The sequence below is a fragment of the Convolutriloba macropyga genome, chromosome 8 (assembly GCF_964194025.1).
Source record: "Convolutriloba macropyga chromosome 8, txConMacr16.3, whole genome shotgun sequence".
Classification (NCBI taxonomy): domain Eukaryota; kingdom Metazoa; phylum Xenacoelomorpha; order Acoela; family Convolutidae; genus Convolutriloba; species Convolutriloba macropyga.
Genome location: NC_134475.1, coordinates 33182473 through 33198615, shown reverse-complemented (window position 1 = coordinate 33198615; position 16143 = coordinate 33182473). Strand labels below are relative to the sequence as shown.

General features: G+C 34.7%; 1 protein-coding gene across 1 annotated transcript; it reads right to left on the bottom strand.

Moving 5' to 3' along the window:
- Positions 1-8820: 8820 nt before the first annotated feature.
- On the bottom strand, positions 8821-11260 carry LOC142344695 (actin-histidine N-methyltransferase-like). Its single transcript, XM_075396540.1, has one exon. It carries the CDS (start codon positions 11223-11225, stop codon positions 9615-9617), a length of 1611 nt encoding a protein of 536 aa, XP_075252655.1. The 5' UTR covers positions 11226-11260; the 3' UTR covers positions 8821-9614.
- Between the last annotated feature and the right edge of the window lie 4883 nt (positions 11261-16143).

Here is a 16143-nt window from a genome sequence, read left to right as displayed (position 1 = left end):
AAAATTTGACGTCCCGGAGCAGTGGCGTGCGGTTAATCCGGAAGTTTTGGCGGGGTTCAAAAATTCAAACAGTCACTTGTTAACTTAAAATACCAAAACATTCGAAATAAACTTCGTTATGAACTCGGGGCGGGATGGCGCGAAAGACACCCAAACCCTTTCCAAAAATTGTAAGTATCTTCCCTCAAATATCAAGTCCGTACATCCAAATAAAATTCAACTGGAGGAGGAAAGTTATCTTCTTCACGCTGTTTTCATAGAACTGTTAGTTCCGCGTCGCTCTGAAAAATTAACCGCTAAACTTCAAAATTAAATTCTAGCTCTTCAATTTCACTTCAAAATTAAATTTACTCTCTAGTAAATGTCTAAAATTAACTTATTCTGGTTCCTCATTTGGACTTTGGCCCGATGCGCATATACAACTTAATATGATTTGTTCAGCAATTTGGTTGTTAAAGATCACTTAGCTCCACTTTATAGCGCTTTCGAAGCAATAATCTAAAATTGACGAACTGTCAACTCAAATACTAACGAAATCTTCCTTAACTTATTTTGCATGATATACTTAAACCTCGACTAGCATAAATATACGAGTCCTACAAATACGGACTGAAATTGAATGTTTTCCCTGATAATTTCAGCCAATCAAAGATTTTATGGAGAGATGAAAACTGTACCATTAGTAAACTAATGAAAAAACTTCAATTTCTGTTTATCAACCATATTAATTCAAGTTTTTTTTTTAAAAAAAATCAAATTTTGCCTTTGTATTACGCCAATGAATAAAAACCTATACTTATAATCAATTTCTCGTTCATTCTTTAAAATCGAAACAGATTTGAATGTAAACATGCGTATTATGTAAGTCGTCTACCAGTTAATAATGTTAAGAGCCAGTTTTCAGCGTCGCTTTTAACACCAGTTAGCAACGCTATTATGATAATTGTTAAATTCGCTTAACAACGGATCACAAAAGTCTTTCAACGCAGCTGGAAAAGCCAGCTCTGTTACAATTTCTTATATCCTAAGAAAAACTATTCACCAAAATGAAGAGAAGTTCGGAAAACTTATTTGTTACCCAAAAATAGAGGGTCCAATGAAAACTGAAGCGTCATTTGAGCAGGGATGTTAACAGATATCTGGATGTTTATTTGAATAAGCCGGTCGCATCTTGGGATGTTTGGTCGGTTGATAAAATAAACTCAATTCATTATTGTTCTCGAGTCGGATTTTTTTTGCAACAAGTAAATTAAAATTATAACCATACGGTTAACTATACTTGAAACAAAAAAATACGTCATATCATTCAAACAAAATAATATAATAAACATTCATAAATTTCTAAAAAGAATCACATTATAAAATTTTCTTTCAATTGTTTTCTTCCTAAAAATAAAAATAACTTTTAAAAGCTCCTAGGTTACTATTAAAAGGATTTTTTTCATGTTGTGAGAGCAAGAAACTATTCAACGTTTTCTTAAAAAGGTTTTCATTTTTTGCCAACCGAAGCCACTGTGGTAACTTATTCCATTTTTGTACGCATTGACGAACAATCGAATTCATTCCAAAGCTGGTTTTGGCATTTTGTCTAATTTTGAATTGTCTTGTTCGAGTATTTTGATGAAGACTCAGATACCCGTAAAAATTTTCAGAAATTTCTGGCCTAGCGATATCATAATGAAATTTGCTTAGCGACATTTTTGCTATTATTAGCTCAGCTGGTAGGTTCTTTGTCTGGATTAGCAGATCTCTCGCTGTGTCATACTTTTTGCGTAGAAAGCACACCTTCATACCCCAGTTATTCTGTCGGTTAAGGCGTTTCAGGTTTTTTGAAGACAAATTTTGAGAAAAGATTGCCGAAAAAGATAAGTGTGAAAGCACAAGTGACTTTAGAAGAATGCGCGCGTTCAGTGGAACTTGATGTCTTATAAAGTAAATTGATCTAATAGCATGAGCCACCTTTTTCAAGGTTTTATTCAACTGCTCCTCGAAACTAAGATTCCTGTCAATTTGAATACCAAGATATCTGCAACTTTTTTTGTTGTGAGAACTTCGTATTTGTAAAAATTGATCCGAAATCAGAATTATTGCGCGAGAAAAAGATTAATTCGGTTGTTTGTATTCAAAGTTAGTTTGTTCATTTCTACATATTCTTCTGTTGTTTGTAAAACTTCCGTGACTTTTCTATGTAAGCTACTTTTCTGTCAACAACAGACAATACTTGTGTCATCTTTGAATTAAATTACTTTTTCCGTTGTGTTTATATTAGATGAGAAATCGCTCTCATATAAAAGAAAAATGAGTGGTCCTAAAACAGTTCCTTGTGGCACACCGTGATTCACAATTTCACAATCAGAGAACATGCCATTAAGTTTTACCTTTTGTCTGCGGTTGGCAAGAAATGAAAACAGTAATTCTTTCGCTTCCTGGGAAAAACCATACATTTCAAATTTTTTAAGGAAAATGTTAAGCTAAATGGAATTAAATGCTTTTGCAAGGTCTAGAAACATATAAACATTTTCTTTGCTTTGATCTAAATTAGCCGAAACTGTTTCAACCAGTTCTAAAACTGCATCTGTTGCACACTTTTTTTTCTGAAATCCGAATTGCTCTTTATTTATAATTTTATGCTTATCAATGAACTCCATCATCTGAGTCAGCAGGAGGCGCTCAAAGATTTTTGCAAAACTCGGAGTTACAGAAATTGGTCTATAATTTGTGCTATCTAATTTATCACCTTTTTTGAAAAATGGTGTTACATAGGCTAGTTTCATTTTAGTTGGGAAAATTTTTTCCTTAATGCACTCATTTAAGGCGAACTGTAGATGTACTTCTATAGCTAATTTGCAAGACTTTATGAGTCGAATTGAGATTTCACCAGGTCCTGCTTCTTCGTTATCGTCCAGCGAGTCAATGACTGAATAAAGTTCTTTTCTAGTCACAGTTCTGAATGTGAATTCAGGTATATTAAGATTATCAGGGTATTTACAAGCAATATCCGAACCTTTGAAAACACCTATTCAGACAATTGACAATATTTTTTGGTTCTCTTGAAATTTCACCACTGTCTAATCTGATTTCATCAACCTTGACACTTTTTTCATTCGGACTGGTCTTCTGTTTAATGAATTTCCATTGTTCCTTACTTTTTGGTAGTTTTTGAAAGAAATTGATGCAAAAATTGTGCGCCTCCTTTAGTCTCCCATTAACTAAGTTTCTTAAGCGCTTAAATTCTTTGTACGTCTCGCTGTCAGGAATTTTATCCATTTATTGAACAAAAAATGTTTTTGGGCGATCAAATGCTTCAATTCTTGTGTTAACCAGGGCTTAGAATTCTTAAAACTTTCTCCCCCTTTTTTAAAGTTTGAATTGGTGCGTGTTTTTCAACAATTTTCTATTAATTTTCTATTGGTGCGGATTTCATTAACCAAGTAATTACGCTATAAATTGCTGTTTTAATAAATGCATATAAACTACGCTGACATTTGCATTCTTAAAATGCTGAGTAACCAACCTTTCTTTAAGACCCAGGAGTTGGAAAACTACGACATGACAGATCAACATAGCAGCTCGCGCGATCCTGAGCGAAGCACAGAAGGCTCGCACATAATTTCGCTTGGCAACAGCCTGTTTCCCGATCATAAAAATTTTGCCCAATAATCCAAAACCAACCTAAGCAGTTTTTGTTGAAGAGATTTTGTGATGTCATAGCCAAAAAAAAATAAATTGATTTGATGACATCAAGACTTATGACTTCTTTCCAACAACTTGATTGTTTATAAAATAAGGAGCCCAAATTAATTACCATCATGGTTCTGATTTGAATTAATATTCTAACTGTTTTTAGCGTCCATACTTTTCGTCAATTTTTTCAACTCACCTCTCATTGCGAGAGTCAAACATACAATTATTAAGTTAAAGTACCCTCTCACTGGGTGACACTCAACATAGGCTATTTTGTTAGCAATAATTCTGCAATATTTCGGCACAATTTCAACCTTTTCACCACTTTTTCGGCGAGTCATTACGAACTTACCATTTGTAGTTGCCCCCTCCCATTGAACATAACTAAGTACTTCAAACAATTGAGAAACCGACAAATTTCATCTAATGATCCCTGAAAGTAGAAACAAAAACACTGAATTCCGAACCATATCAAGGAGTATACAACTGATGTTAGTCCGGCAGTGAAAATATTTACAAATTACTCATTACTTAAACATTGCAACGGAAAAGTTAAGTGAACTCAATTTTCGTCGCATACTAAACGAAAAAAAACGCATTAAGTTTTATACGTATTAAGTTTTATTAAGTTTTATACGCATTATACGTTTTCATACGTCAACCCAACAACAGTAAGTCTAATTCATATTTCCAAAAGTCACGCCAAGTTGAACAAGTAACCTTCCACAAACAAGGGTTTAAGTTAAAAACTGAGCAGAAAAATCTAAGCAGCTTGATTTTTTTCTCTTGTTTGTTTTAATTTCACTTGTTAGTTCATTCCAATCTAGTATCGCTAATCTCACAAATGAGTTCTGCATTTGGCTGGAAACAAAGTTTAGATTCCAGAACAATTTTTTTCTCCTGTTAGACTCACGAAGACTCCAAGTGACTAATGGAAGTGCAGCTGGTGGAGTTAAAGCAGGTCGTAACTGTTTTTTTTATTTATTAAAACAGCTGAGTGAACAATTATAAATGCCCAGATTTCATAGTCGAAGGGGTAGCCTATCATCCAAATGGGAAATTCAACATTTAAATAGCATATTGAACTCAAAAGTAATTACATGAGATCTGTCGTGTTTATCGTGAACACATGCCATCTGCTTTCTTCATAAGGTAATGTTTACCCAAATTACAACGCACACAGCTAAACTTGTCATCTTGAAAGCCGAGACAATGATATTCGCATCTTGTAACTTCGTTTTACGCCATCTCCTCAATCGCCAAATCTGTTGCATCTACGCTGTCCACTATTTCTTTATACTGCAGTTAAACCAAACCAACCGCTCTTTCAATCGATGACTCGTGAAGCTCTAGAGTGCTGCTTCAAACTTTTGCAGACATCAAAAGTTTGCTAATCCTTGCTTCACTCAAAGATTCGAAATGAACGAAATGAACAGTCAAAAGAAAAAAATTAACAGCTAAAGAACAGTCGGATCACTGCGCTGCATGAAACGTACTTTAGAATAGAATGACCGCTAAGCAAAACACAATGCAACAACAACTTGAGACACTTACTTCACATATTGACGATGATTTGGCAGATTTATTTTAATTGATTATCACTGATTCAAAGGAGAACGACGAAAAGATAGTAGCCCCACAAGAAATTCTTTACTTCCAGAAGAAAATGAGCGAAGCGGAGCGGTACTCCTCAAAGGATTGTGTGATCATATAGAATCTTCCTTTCTTGACAAACGAAGATGTGTTCTCGGATGTTATCAACTTCATCAGGACTGCTCTTCAAACTGAGGTCAGTTTATCGGATACGGTGACGTGCCGTTTTCTGGGAATATTTGAACCCGATGAACAAAAAACCCGTATTTATGTACGAACGACTGACCAAGCAAGCCAGTGATCTGCTTGATTACGCCAGAGGCTTAGGAATGCGCACTACCTCCAAAAACAGTCAACCGCAAGTATTGATAAAAACAAAAAATCTGGTACGACCACATAACTTGTTAAATGAAAAAGATGCTGACGAAGTGTTCGAGAGTGGAAATGCAGTCGTACAACAACAACAATTTGTAATAGCAAAAACACCAGTTGCGTTTCAAAGAGTGACCAGTAATTTGAGAATCTGCAAGCCAAAAACGCAGAGTCCTCAAAATAATGATTGTTTGAAAGTTTGTAGCAAATTGAAAGAGTTACGGCAACAATCAGATGCAAAAGGATTAAATGATTTCATCGCTGGCATAAGTGATGATTCTCCTCCTAAAAAAATGGTCGATAACTCTTGTCATTCAGAACGCAGTTTGAGCATAGCAGCATCGCAGTAGCCATTAATTACCTAATTAATTAACTGTCAACTCTAATTTAATTACCATAATTATCAAATCTAGTGGGTTAGAGCGGGGCATTATTTGATTGTCTAATGACTTTTAAAATTTTTTGATAGTATTGCCAAGCTCTAGCACTCTCTCTAGAGAGATCTAATTGAGGAAGTACAAAACTTGGAGAACGCGGACAACTCGCATATATATTTTTTTAATAACCGATTTCTTAGGAATAAAATTGACGAACTCAGGTGTCACGCCGACACATTACCTGTAAAACCTTTGGCTATAAGACTGTGAAACTTGGCTCAGGGATAATAATAATCTACTTTTCTATAGCATGCCAGTCTACAGCCCGATGATTTCACAAAACCGAAAACTGGCACAGGTGGAGGAGTGGCTATTTTCGTGGGAGAAGGCATAAATTACGAAGTTACCGAGACTTCAAGTACCCTAAAACACATCTTAGTAAAACTTTCTCATAAAGACAAATTTTTAAATATTTGTACTGCTTACAAACAGCCCTCCACAGCATAAAAATTTGAGAACAAATTTTACGTGCTTTTAAAATTGAACTCACTACAGGGAAGAAAAATTGTGGTTGGAGGTTTTAATATCGACATTTTGATTCCTAACGACAAGGTAAGACAACACAAAAATTTATTGTCTGCATTTGGTTTTTCAATATTGAAAAAATGAACCTACAAGAGTTTCACGACAATCTGCAACTTGCATTGACCATGTAGCATCAATCACTTTCTCCAATACATCTGTGTTGAAATGTTTCATCAGCGATAACTTTGCGCTGAGCCTCGAAACTGACCTTTATACGCCAGAAAAACAAAATCGTGAAACATTCTGTTAATAAAATTATCAAAGTTTGGAGAATATCGATGTTAAATTAAAGTTTCTTTCTACTCTTTCAAAAACAAAAATTATTTTCAATTGATTATTCCGCTTGTGTTGATGAACAATGAAAACAATTCGGTCATGCTCTCACTGAGAGTCTTGACGACAAATTTGCTCCCTTCAACTAGGTATTAACGAAAGCAAAAAAGCATGGCAGAAATAGATTGTGTGTGCATGCTTTAAGTTTTCATTGAATTCACGAAACTATTGACAAGGAAAAAATACGGCTCTGCATGTTTCATAGACCTAAAAAAGCGTTTCATACAGTTAATCATGAAATTCTTAAAAAATTTTGGAGCTATGGGTTCCGAGGAACAAATTATAACATTCTAGAAAGTTAGCTTTCTAATCGTTTACAATATGTAGTAGGAGATGTCTTGGAATCCAAAACACTTGAAGTCGCATGCGGGGTTCCTCAAGGTTCTGTTTTGGGCCCTAAATTAATTTTGCTTTACATTAATGATAGGAATGACTTCATTAAATCTGGCCATTGCATACTTTTTGCAGATGACAGTACAGGTTAGGAAGTAGTTAGAAAAAAATCATTTGACTTGGAACAGATCAAAATGTGTCAAAATTCAGTTTGGTAAAAAAAATCAAGGTTGCTCTGAGAAACTGGTTTCTAATCATAAAAACTCGGGTGTTCGTATTGATAACAAACTCAACTTTATACCACACATACAAACTGTAGTAAAAAAACTGAATCAGTTTTGCGGAGTGGCTTATCAAGCTCGGCATTTTTTCTCAAGAAAACAATTGGTCAGATTCTATGATGCATACATAAAATCACGAATTAGTTACGGTCTTTTAATTTACGGAAACACTTCCGAAAATCATTTAACAGAAATTTTTAAAGCTCAGAAAAGAATCAATATATCAATTTATTTTAAACGCTCTTGGGAGTCAGTGCATGAAATAATGAACAAGTCGCCGCATGCTACAGTCTTTGAGCCTTATTTTATTGAACTTCTTAAAGAAGTTTTCCTCCAAATTCGAAATCAAACGCCAGTCCAAACACTTAATTTTTCTGAACTCCATAAGAGGCCTCACGAACGATCAGTGTAAAAATACATTGCTTTCCAAAGCAAGACTATCAAGAGCTGGAAATAATTCATTAAGAGTTAGAATTGTTATTGCATACAACTTCTTGCAGGAAAATAACCTGATACGCTCAGATTTGTGTAATAAGAGTACTTCAAGCTTTCAAATGTTTTTTCATAAGTTTGAAAAAACCTATCTTCACAATAACTTAGTAATTCATAAACTTTTCCTCTAGATGTCCACTCCTTCAAGTTCCACACCCCTTAGGTCTTTGGTTTCTCCCAATTAGGTCTCCCGGGCTCTACCTTGTTGGGCATCAGCCTGTAGTAGAGTGCTTTTTGGTGCTTCTTTTTTGCCTTTCATAGAACAATTTTGATGCATCAGTTAAACGAAATTCAATTCAATTCGGACGTTTAGGGCACTAACCTTTCATCAATTCCCGTCAACTAATAACAACAGAACATTTTTCGATTTTCAATCCCGGGCAATCTAATTATTTCAAAAAATGCGTACACTGTAGCTAGCTTTATGGACAAATTATAGAATTCGCTCTTTCGTATAAATTCACAGGTGGCGATCTATTGTATTTATCATTGATTTAACAAACAGTTGAGGAGAGAGAGAGAGAGAGAGAGAGAGAGAGACTAAAAATTAAATGAGCTTGAACTACCTTATGCAGACAACTCAGCAGGCGCTATTATGGCCTACAGACGCGCTAAGCATTCACATACTGTTGCGCATACATTTGAAATATTCACAAGTAATTAAATCCACAAAACCTACTGTGGTATTATTGTCTCATCCGGTCCTCCTTTTTTAGTTAGATTGTCTACCTACATCCTCCGAAAGGTTCCTCCAAATCTTCAAAAAACAATTATTAAGAAACAATGTTGAAATTTCGCGCCAGCAGTACAAATCAAGTCTAATTGAATGACAATTGATAGAACATTGACTAATTAATCTACTTACATGAAATGAAATATGATCGTTGAACGTAGTGATGATGAACCAAATCTATATCAAATGAAATCTATACATAGACATAGATATTGAACATGCACTCTCAAATTTGTCTCAGATGAAAGCAAACAGCATTGAATTCAAATGATCTCATAACAAAGTGGTCAGACAAGGTAGTTTGTGCAGGGCAAATTTGAGCAGATATTTGGATGATAGTTTTGGGTTCAATAACTTTTGGGTTCAATGACTTCTTTTACGATCTAGCAGTGCAACTGTTTGACCATAGAATCAAGTTGTGAAGCGAAAATGACGTAACCGTGAAAAGCCACTTGATGAAAAAACTTTACTCGCCTTTCCGATAATTAACCCAAATTTATGGATGTTTGCATAGCAAAAGCAGCTTTGTTATTTATAACAAATTTCTTTCATCAGTCCAAAAGACATCAGAAAAATGGTTTGAGAATGAAAATAAGCATGAAACAAGGGATCGTTCTTGTTTTTGCTTTTGAATCCATCATTTCTGACAATTTACTTGAATAACTTATGCTATAATTGAATTTGGTGTCGGGGTGGGACATGAGGGTAGGCTGTTCGTTTTAGTGCTAGAGCGAGACACTTACAGGAATGCTATTAGCAATATGCCACTGCCTCATGATTGGAACCTTAGTTAATGAAGCAGATTTTTTATTGATATTATAATTCCAATTCTTAGACTGAGTCTAGAAATGTGAACGCATTTGTGTCAGTTTGGACAGTTTTCAACATTCGCTCTGCGAATCCTTTCACGTTCTCGTAAATTTCCAGCTCAGATTTCACCAACTTAAGAACCAACTCCGCTTCTGTTTTCTCCAATCTGGTAATTGTCTCGTCATTTATCCATTCTTCAATCTTTTTCTTCACTTTGTCAGCTTTCATTTCTAGCAAAGAGCACCGAGTTGATAAGAATTTCCAAACTTTTATCTCGTGATTTTGGGTGACGCCGAACATCAGGTTGCCCAAATAGCGTTTCTCTACCAAATCTTTCTGGATCATAACTAAACCTAGTTCATCTTTGTCCAGGTTAAATACTCTAGAGAATATAAGCAGGTCCCTTGTGAAAGGAATTTCGTGATAAGAAGTATGTAAACTGAATTTGCCGCATGAAGGAATTTGGTGATCGAGCAATATTTGGCTTTTGGTTCTGCAAAGAGAATCTTTGGAACTGATTCCAAGTGTAACTGTGACCTGATTATGGATATTCTTGTCTGGAACAAAGCCTTGATACATCATGAAGCTTGAATTCGTACGGTTTCCGTAATGTATCTCAAACTTGTCTCCAATTTCTAAGCCTTCAGTAGCTAGGCACTCAATCGTGTTCGTTTCTGAGTTGTAGAATGTTGTCATATGTGACTGTTTATGATTGGCCAGATCCCAGAGAGGAATCAGCGCTAATTGGTCAGATTGCATAGTTTTGCCATTTGCAACTTTGCCCGACGGTATCTTGTTCTGTCGAGACATCACTGTGCACACGGCCCATCTAAACGCCTCGTAAGAAAAATTTTGGGCCAGATTTGATTTTGGGGCAATTGAGGCCAGCTTTGAGAAGATTAGGCAGTACTGTCTTGATATATTTCGATACAAACTGAGCGTCAGCTCACCGCTTGAGCTTCCAAGGTGCAAATTCTTGAAACTTGGCTTTGAGAAATAAAGCACCATTAGATACTGCTTCGGCAATACATTGATGTAATGCCTCCATTTAGATTTCTCCTTGTTCTCAAACAGTTCGTAAAGCAGCACCATTGTAAGTTTCAGAGACGGAACTTCAGTAAACAACCGTTGATCTGACTTGAACAACTTGGTGATAACATTTCCATGTTCAGCGTTATCTCCACATTTGGAGATTTCGACGTCACCAACCATCATACATTTTCTAGGAATCGTGAGCACTTTATCATCCTGCTCCACTTTCGAACAGGCTACGAGCTCAATTTGTTCAAAACCAGATTCATGTTCAACTGACAATTCTATAAATTTATTCAAACCGCAATTGTTATTCGAACTTTTAATCATCCATTCTCTGAATTCTTCAACTTTTCTCGGCTGTTGAATAAACTTAGAAAACTTTATATCAATGTCTCCCTCATTTTTCTTTACAACACTCGAAGCGGCCAAAGCAGTTGACTGTTTGTCCATCAACTTTTGGACGGTATCGTAGATAGTTTCGAACACATCCCAAGGGCATTCGCCAGTTGGTGTTGTGAGGGGTGAGTTCTGTGACTTGCCACATTTGTGAAGCAGTTCCTGTACCAAATTACTCACTTCTCTGTTGTCAATTAGCATGCTGATAAACTCTGAAAAAAAGATATGCTGATAAACTCTGAAAAAAAAGATGCTAAGCTCGACTCCAAGCCTAAAAAGTAAAATATCATCTATAACCGATGTGCCTGGGGGAGAGATTCCTTAAGGAGAAATTATGCACACAGGGAAATTTTTAATTTGTTGAGTGCATTTTTCAGATTTTGGTTATCCTCATTGCTGAGGTAAAACGAATTGCAACAACTTGATTAAAAAGCTAATATTTGACTGACTGATTTTTTTTTAATTTATAGATTTTTCTAGAAGTTCAAAAATTTATTATTCAATGATATTGACATAATGGTAGGTTGGGGAACTCATGGTCGAAATCAGTTCTAAGTTTAGTTGATAGAATGCCTCTAACATACATATGTGTGGCTTCAATCAACTTCTGGCGCAGAAAACAGTACGTTTCTACCAGACTGCCGCCCAGAATAGAACTCAGCAAAACGCATTGAAAAATTTTTAACAGAAAAGTAAACGCACCGATTAGTAATTAGAATCATAATAGCTTAGCACTTAGCGACATCACCATAGCACCTGATAAAAAGATAGAATAAATTCCTACCCAAACTAAATAAATCATCTTAATTTGTCCATGAAAAGCATTAAATTGCACTCTGCGCGCAATAAAAATTGCTTAAACTGGTACAAACTTGCAATTTCTGAAACTTTTGCTAAGGGTATTCATATTTTTTTGTGTTTTTTGGGAAAAAAAATCTCAAGCACTCCCTCGAGCAAATACAAGAACTGCTTGTAGACTAATAATTATCAAAATATTTGTATTCAATTTCATCATTATTGACAACAAAACGATTTATTTTCTATGTCAAGAGCACTTAGCTCAGCACGTAGCGAAATCACCACCACAGCATCTGATAAAAGAAAGAATAGACAGCTATCATAAACTTGATCGTCTAAATTTTGTTAGCAAATTTCGGACTTCTTCCGACTCTTTCCTCAAACTAATTTATCTCAATTGGCCCTACAAAAAGCAATTGAGGGCGCTCGAAAAGCAACCAAAATTCGTCATATTTATCCTCGAGGTATAAATTGCAATTTTGGAAACTTTCGCAGAAGGTATTCAAATTTTTCGTGTTTTGGGAAAAATTCTCAGGCACTCCCTCGAGTACAAACCAAAACTGTTTGCACACTAATAATTATCAAATTAATTGGATTCAATTTGATTGTTATTGACAACAACGCGATTTATTTTTATAATTCTTCCGTCCCGAACTTTTTGTTGCTTTTGAAAAAATTAAAAATCATTGGTAATCAAAAGAACACATTTAGCGGCTCCAGAAACGCGTTTTGAGAAGAGTCCGCAATTGAAACAATTGATAGGTCCGATTCTAGGGAACCAAATTCAACGAAAAAAAAACTAATTTAAAAACAATTATAGACTGAACTCAAAAAATCTCCATTTTTTTACAAAGTTAAATGACACAAATTGCAAATCGATGGCTAGCTACCGACGGAAACGGAAAATTAAGTTCAATTCAGCACATTATGAATTTATCAAGCATTAGTAAATGAGATTGAAGGGGAAGACAACATAACAAACAAGAAAAACCTCAGAACTCAAAATCACGTAATTTATTTTGACGTCAGTCAAAAAACTACTACTCACTAACTCCAGCCATTCATACATATTTTGTGTACCACTACTGTACTCGATAAAAGCTTTCATTACTCAGACTTGACAAAACCACAGAAAAGAACATATGAAGCGAAAACTGAAAACTTTGGAATTTTTAACAGAATCAAGCGGTGTCAAAGTAATCCATTTCATTAACTAGAAAACAGACATTATTTAGCCTCATTAGAACATCAGAGAGACCACTCAGTCCTGAGACATTTTAATAACAAAAATAAGCACAATACAAAATAAGCACAAAGACATGGAAAACAATTAGTTTTTTTTGAAAACACGTAGTGTCAAAAGCAACAAAATAATTATTTACCACAAAACAATCCAGACAGCGGCAGCTGTGCACTTTTAAGATGCATCAATCGCATTTGCTAGACTCAGTTGTCAATATTTTGTAATTAAAACTTGAAGAGATTCTTAAGAAAAAGGACATTCGTGTATTCAAACAAGGGTACGTGAATTCATACGTGAATTCAGACATACGTGCAATTAAAAAAAGAGTTAATAACGTTGAGACGGGTGTGCTTAATTTAACTAGAATGAACACTAGAAAAATACAAGGAGACATTAAATTCAATCCTCTTTAATTTGAAAAATTGCAAAAATACAATTTTATCAAGTAAACAACTGATTTCACCGGAACACTGAAAAATGATATCCAGAAATCAACCTCTATCCCGTTTTCAAACTAAAGTTCAAAGTGTAATATCTCTCAAGTAACAACTTCATTATTATTAAGCTTGCCTGAAATATAACTATTTTCAATTAGACTCAAAGAGCTCAATTTAGATCTATAAGTGAGTACAAAAGTAAAAGAAAAATTCTGCACTCACTTATAAATCTAAAATGAGAATGCAACTTCAAGTAGAGGTCACCCTATAGAGCTAGATAATCATATGCTGTCGTGAGTGAAGTTTTTCAAAATCGGCCTGAACACTTACCATGCGCTTTTTTATGCAAGTTAGTTATCAGATCACATAAGCCCATGTATGCAAAATTTGAAATAATCCTCAGTAAAAATCAGTTTAAAAATTTTGGTGTAAAAACTTGAAAATCAATTATAACTTCACAGAAAAGTGCAGAAACTAAATTTCCTATGAACAATCACACATTTCAGATGCTCAAAAAACTCTTGTTAATGAGAAAAATGTACAGTTCGACAAAATGGGGGCGCAATTTTTTTTCCATAATCTGAGAACATTTTTAAAAACCATTTGAACAAATTTTAACACAATTCGCACACTCAGAAGTTTCAATTACGCCTCCCTGGGAAAGCAATTGAAAGCCATCAGAATGAATGACAGGTCTAAAAGTAAACAACTAAAATTTAACCATCAAAAAATCAAATTAATGAAAAACCAAATACAGGAGGTCTCCCAATTTGTAACAGAAGAAATCCGTCATTTTTTTATATCTATGATTATATTTTAATTGGAAGGGAAATTTATATTTAGATGTGCCTGGTTTCTGCCTAATGAAGGCTTAAATAAGATTGAAGCGCAGAACAAAAAAATAAACGGCCTGAACCAAAATTTCACTTTTGAAATGTATTGTCCAGTTATAAAATCGATAAGCTATGAACTCTAGCAATTGATAAATTCCCTTTATTCTACAACTGGAATCAATGACGGCTTTCATTACTCAGACTGTGCCAAAACTACAGACAAAATTTATGCAGTCAAAATTTTTTTAAATTTTCTTCTAAAACAAGTAGTTTTAAAGTAATGAATAATCAGTGAGATCTATCAATATAGTGACTCAGTAACAAAACAAAAAAATAGAAAAACTCCTTTTAATGAAAACTTTTAGTGTCAAAATCAACAAAATCATTGGTTGCCGCAGACCAATTCGGACAACAGGATATATTCAACATTGGAACTAATGCATCACATTTTTTATACTTTGCCAGAAAGTCACGAGACAAAACCAAAAAAGACGTTAAATTTCCGCAACAGTAAATAAAAAAAATTGCTCCAGAAACCGAAAAATCTAGATCCAACCCCAAACTTATTATATTCTAAAAACCATGATGAGATTAAAAATAGCCTCAATATCACTCCATGGTTATTAAAACCCGTAAATGTCAAAAATGTTAACAGAATTGTTCAAAAAATGACAAAAAAGTCCAAAAATGTGAGCAAAATCCGTGCGAAAAGTAAAATTGTTAATTAAAACTTTAAACCTCGATAACTCCTCGAAAGACCATATTTTTAAAAAACTTTTTATTTGCATACACTATGCTGGACGGGCTTTACAGTGATACCACTCACAACTCTCTTCGATCTCCCCAATTGAGCATATAGTTCCTCCCTCCCACGAGTGGCGTCGGAACAATAAGTCTAGTTAAAATTTGCTTGGTGGCCCCCAGTACAAGGCTCAATTATTAAAAGGCTCAATTATTAGGCGCAATTCATTAAAAGGCGCAATTCATTAAAAGACTTTTTTAGGTGTTTTGTTACGTAGCTGGAGGTTTCAGGGGGTTGAATGCGATAGTTTCAAGTTTTAAAAGGTAACTGGTTGCAGACAATTTCTACTTTTCTCACTTCTTCAGTGTTCTCACTACACTACTTCGGTGTTAAATTCAAATCTGATTCTCCCGAAGGTAACCAAATTTCTTTTCATGTAAATCTTTGTTACAAACGAACAATTCTCATTTTGTGTCTGCTAAAGTTTCATGACTGCTAAACTTTGAAGGCAACAAGAAACCGATTTGTAATGCAGTCAACCATTCAAAAAAGATCAACAAATTATATGCAACCTTATCAGTTAACTCTTTAATTAAAAGGTTTCGCGTCCAAAATTTTTGGCCCGGAAAATCTGCTTGTCAACGTTCAGAAATACTTGAAACTGAAAAAAAACCTTACGGGGCTATAATTACTTAATATTAATTGGTCTTAGTAATTACATATTTGTCGAGCCACGGAGCTCATCAAAACGTTGTTTAGATGCTGTGATTCACAAAATTCGACACTTGTTAATCCCTTGAAACCTTTGGGACTAAGGAGAATTAAAACCGACCTAAAATTCATCTTTAGTATGGAAGAGCGCCAAATTCAAACTCAAAATCTGCTCATTCATGTTCCTATAAAGGGAGATGCTTTCTATGAAACAAATTCGCTAAAAAGCTCAAAACGTTTACATTGTGCTAACTTATATGCAACTAAAACCAGAGCCATTAAATTGAGTTCCTCTTGTACCAAACCCCTAAATCAAGACTTCAAAGATTTTAATCGGTGAGAACAGAAGAGCAGA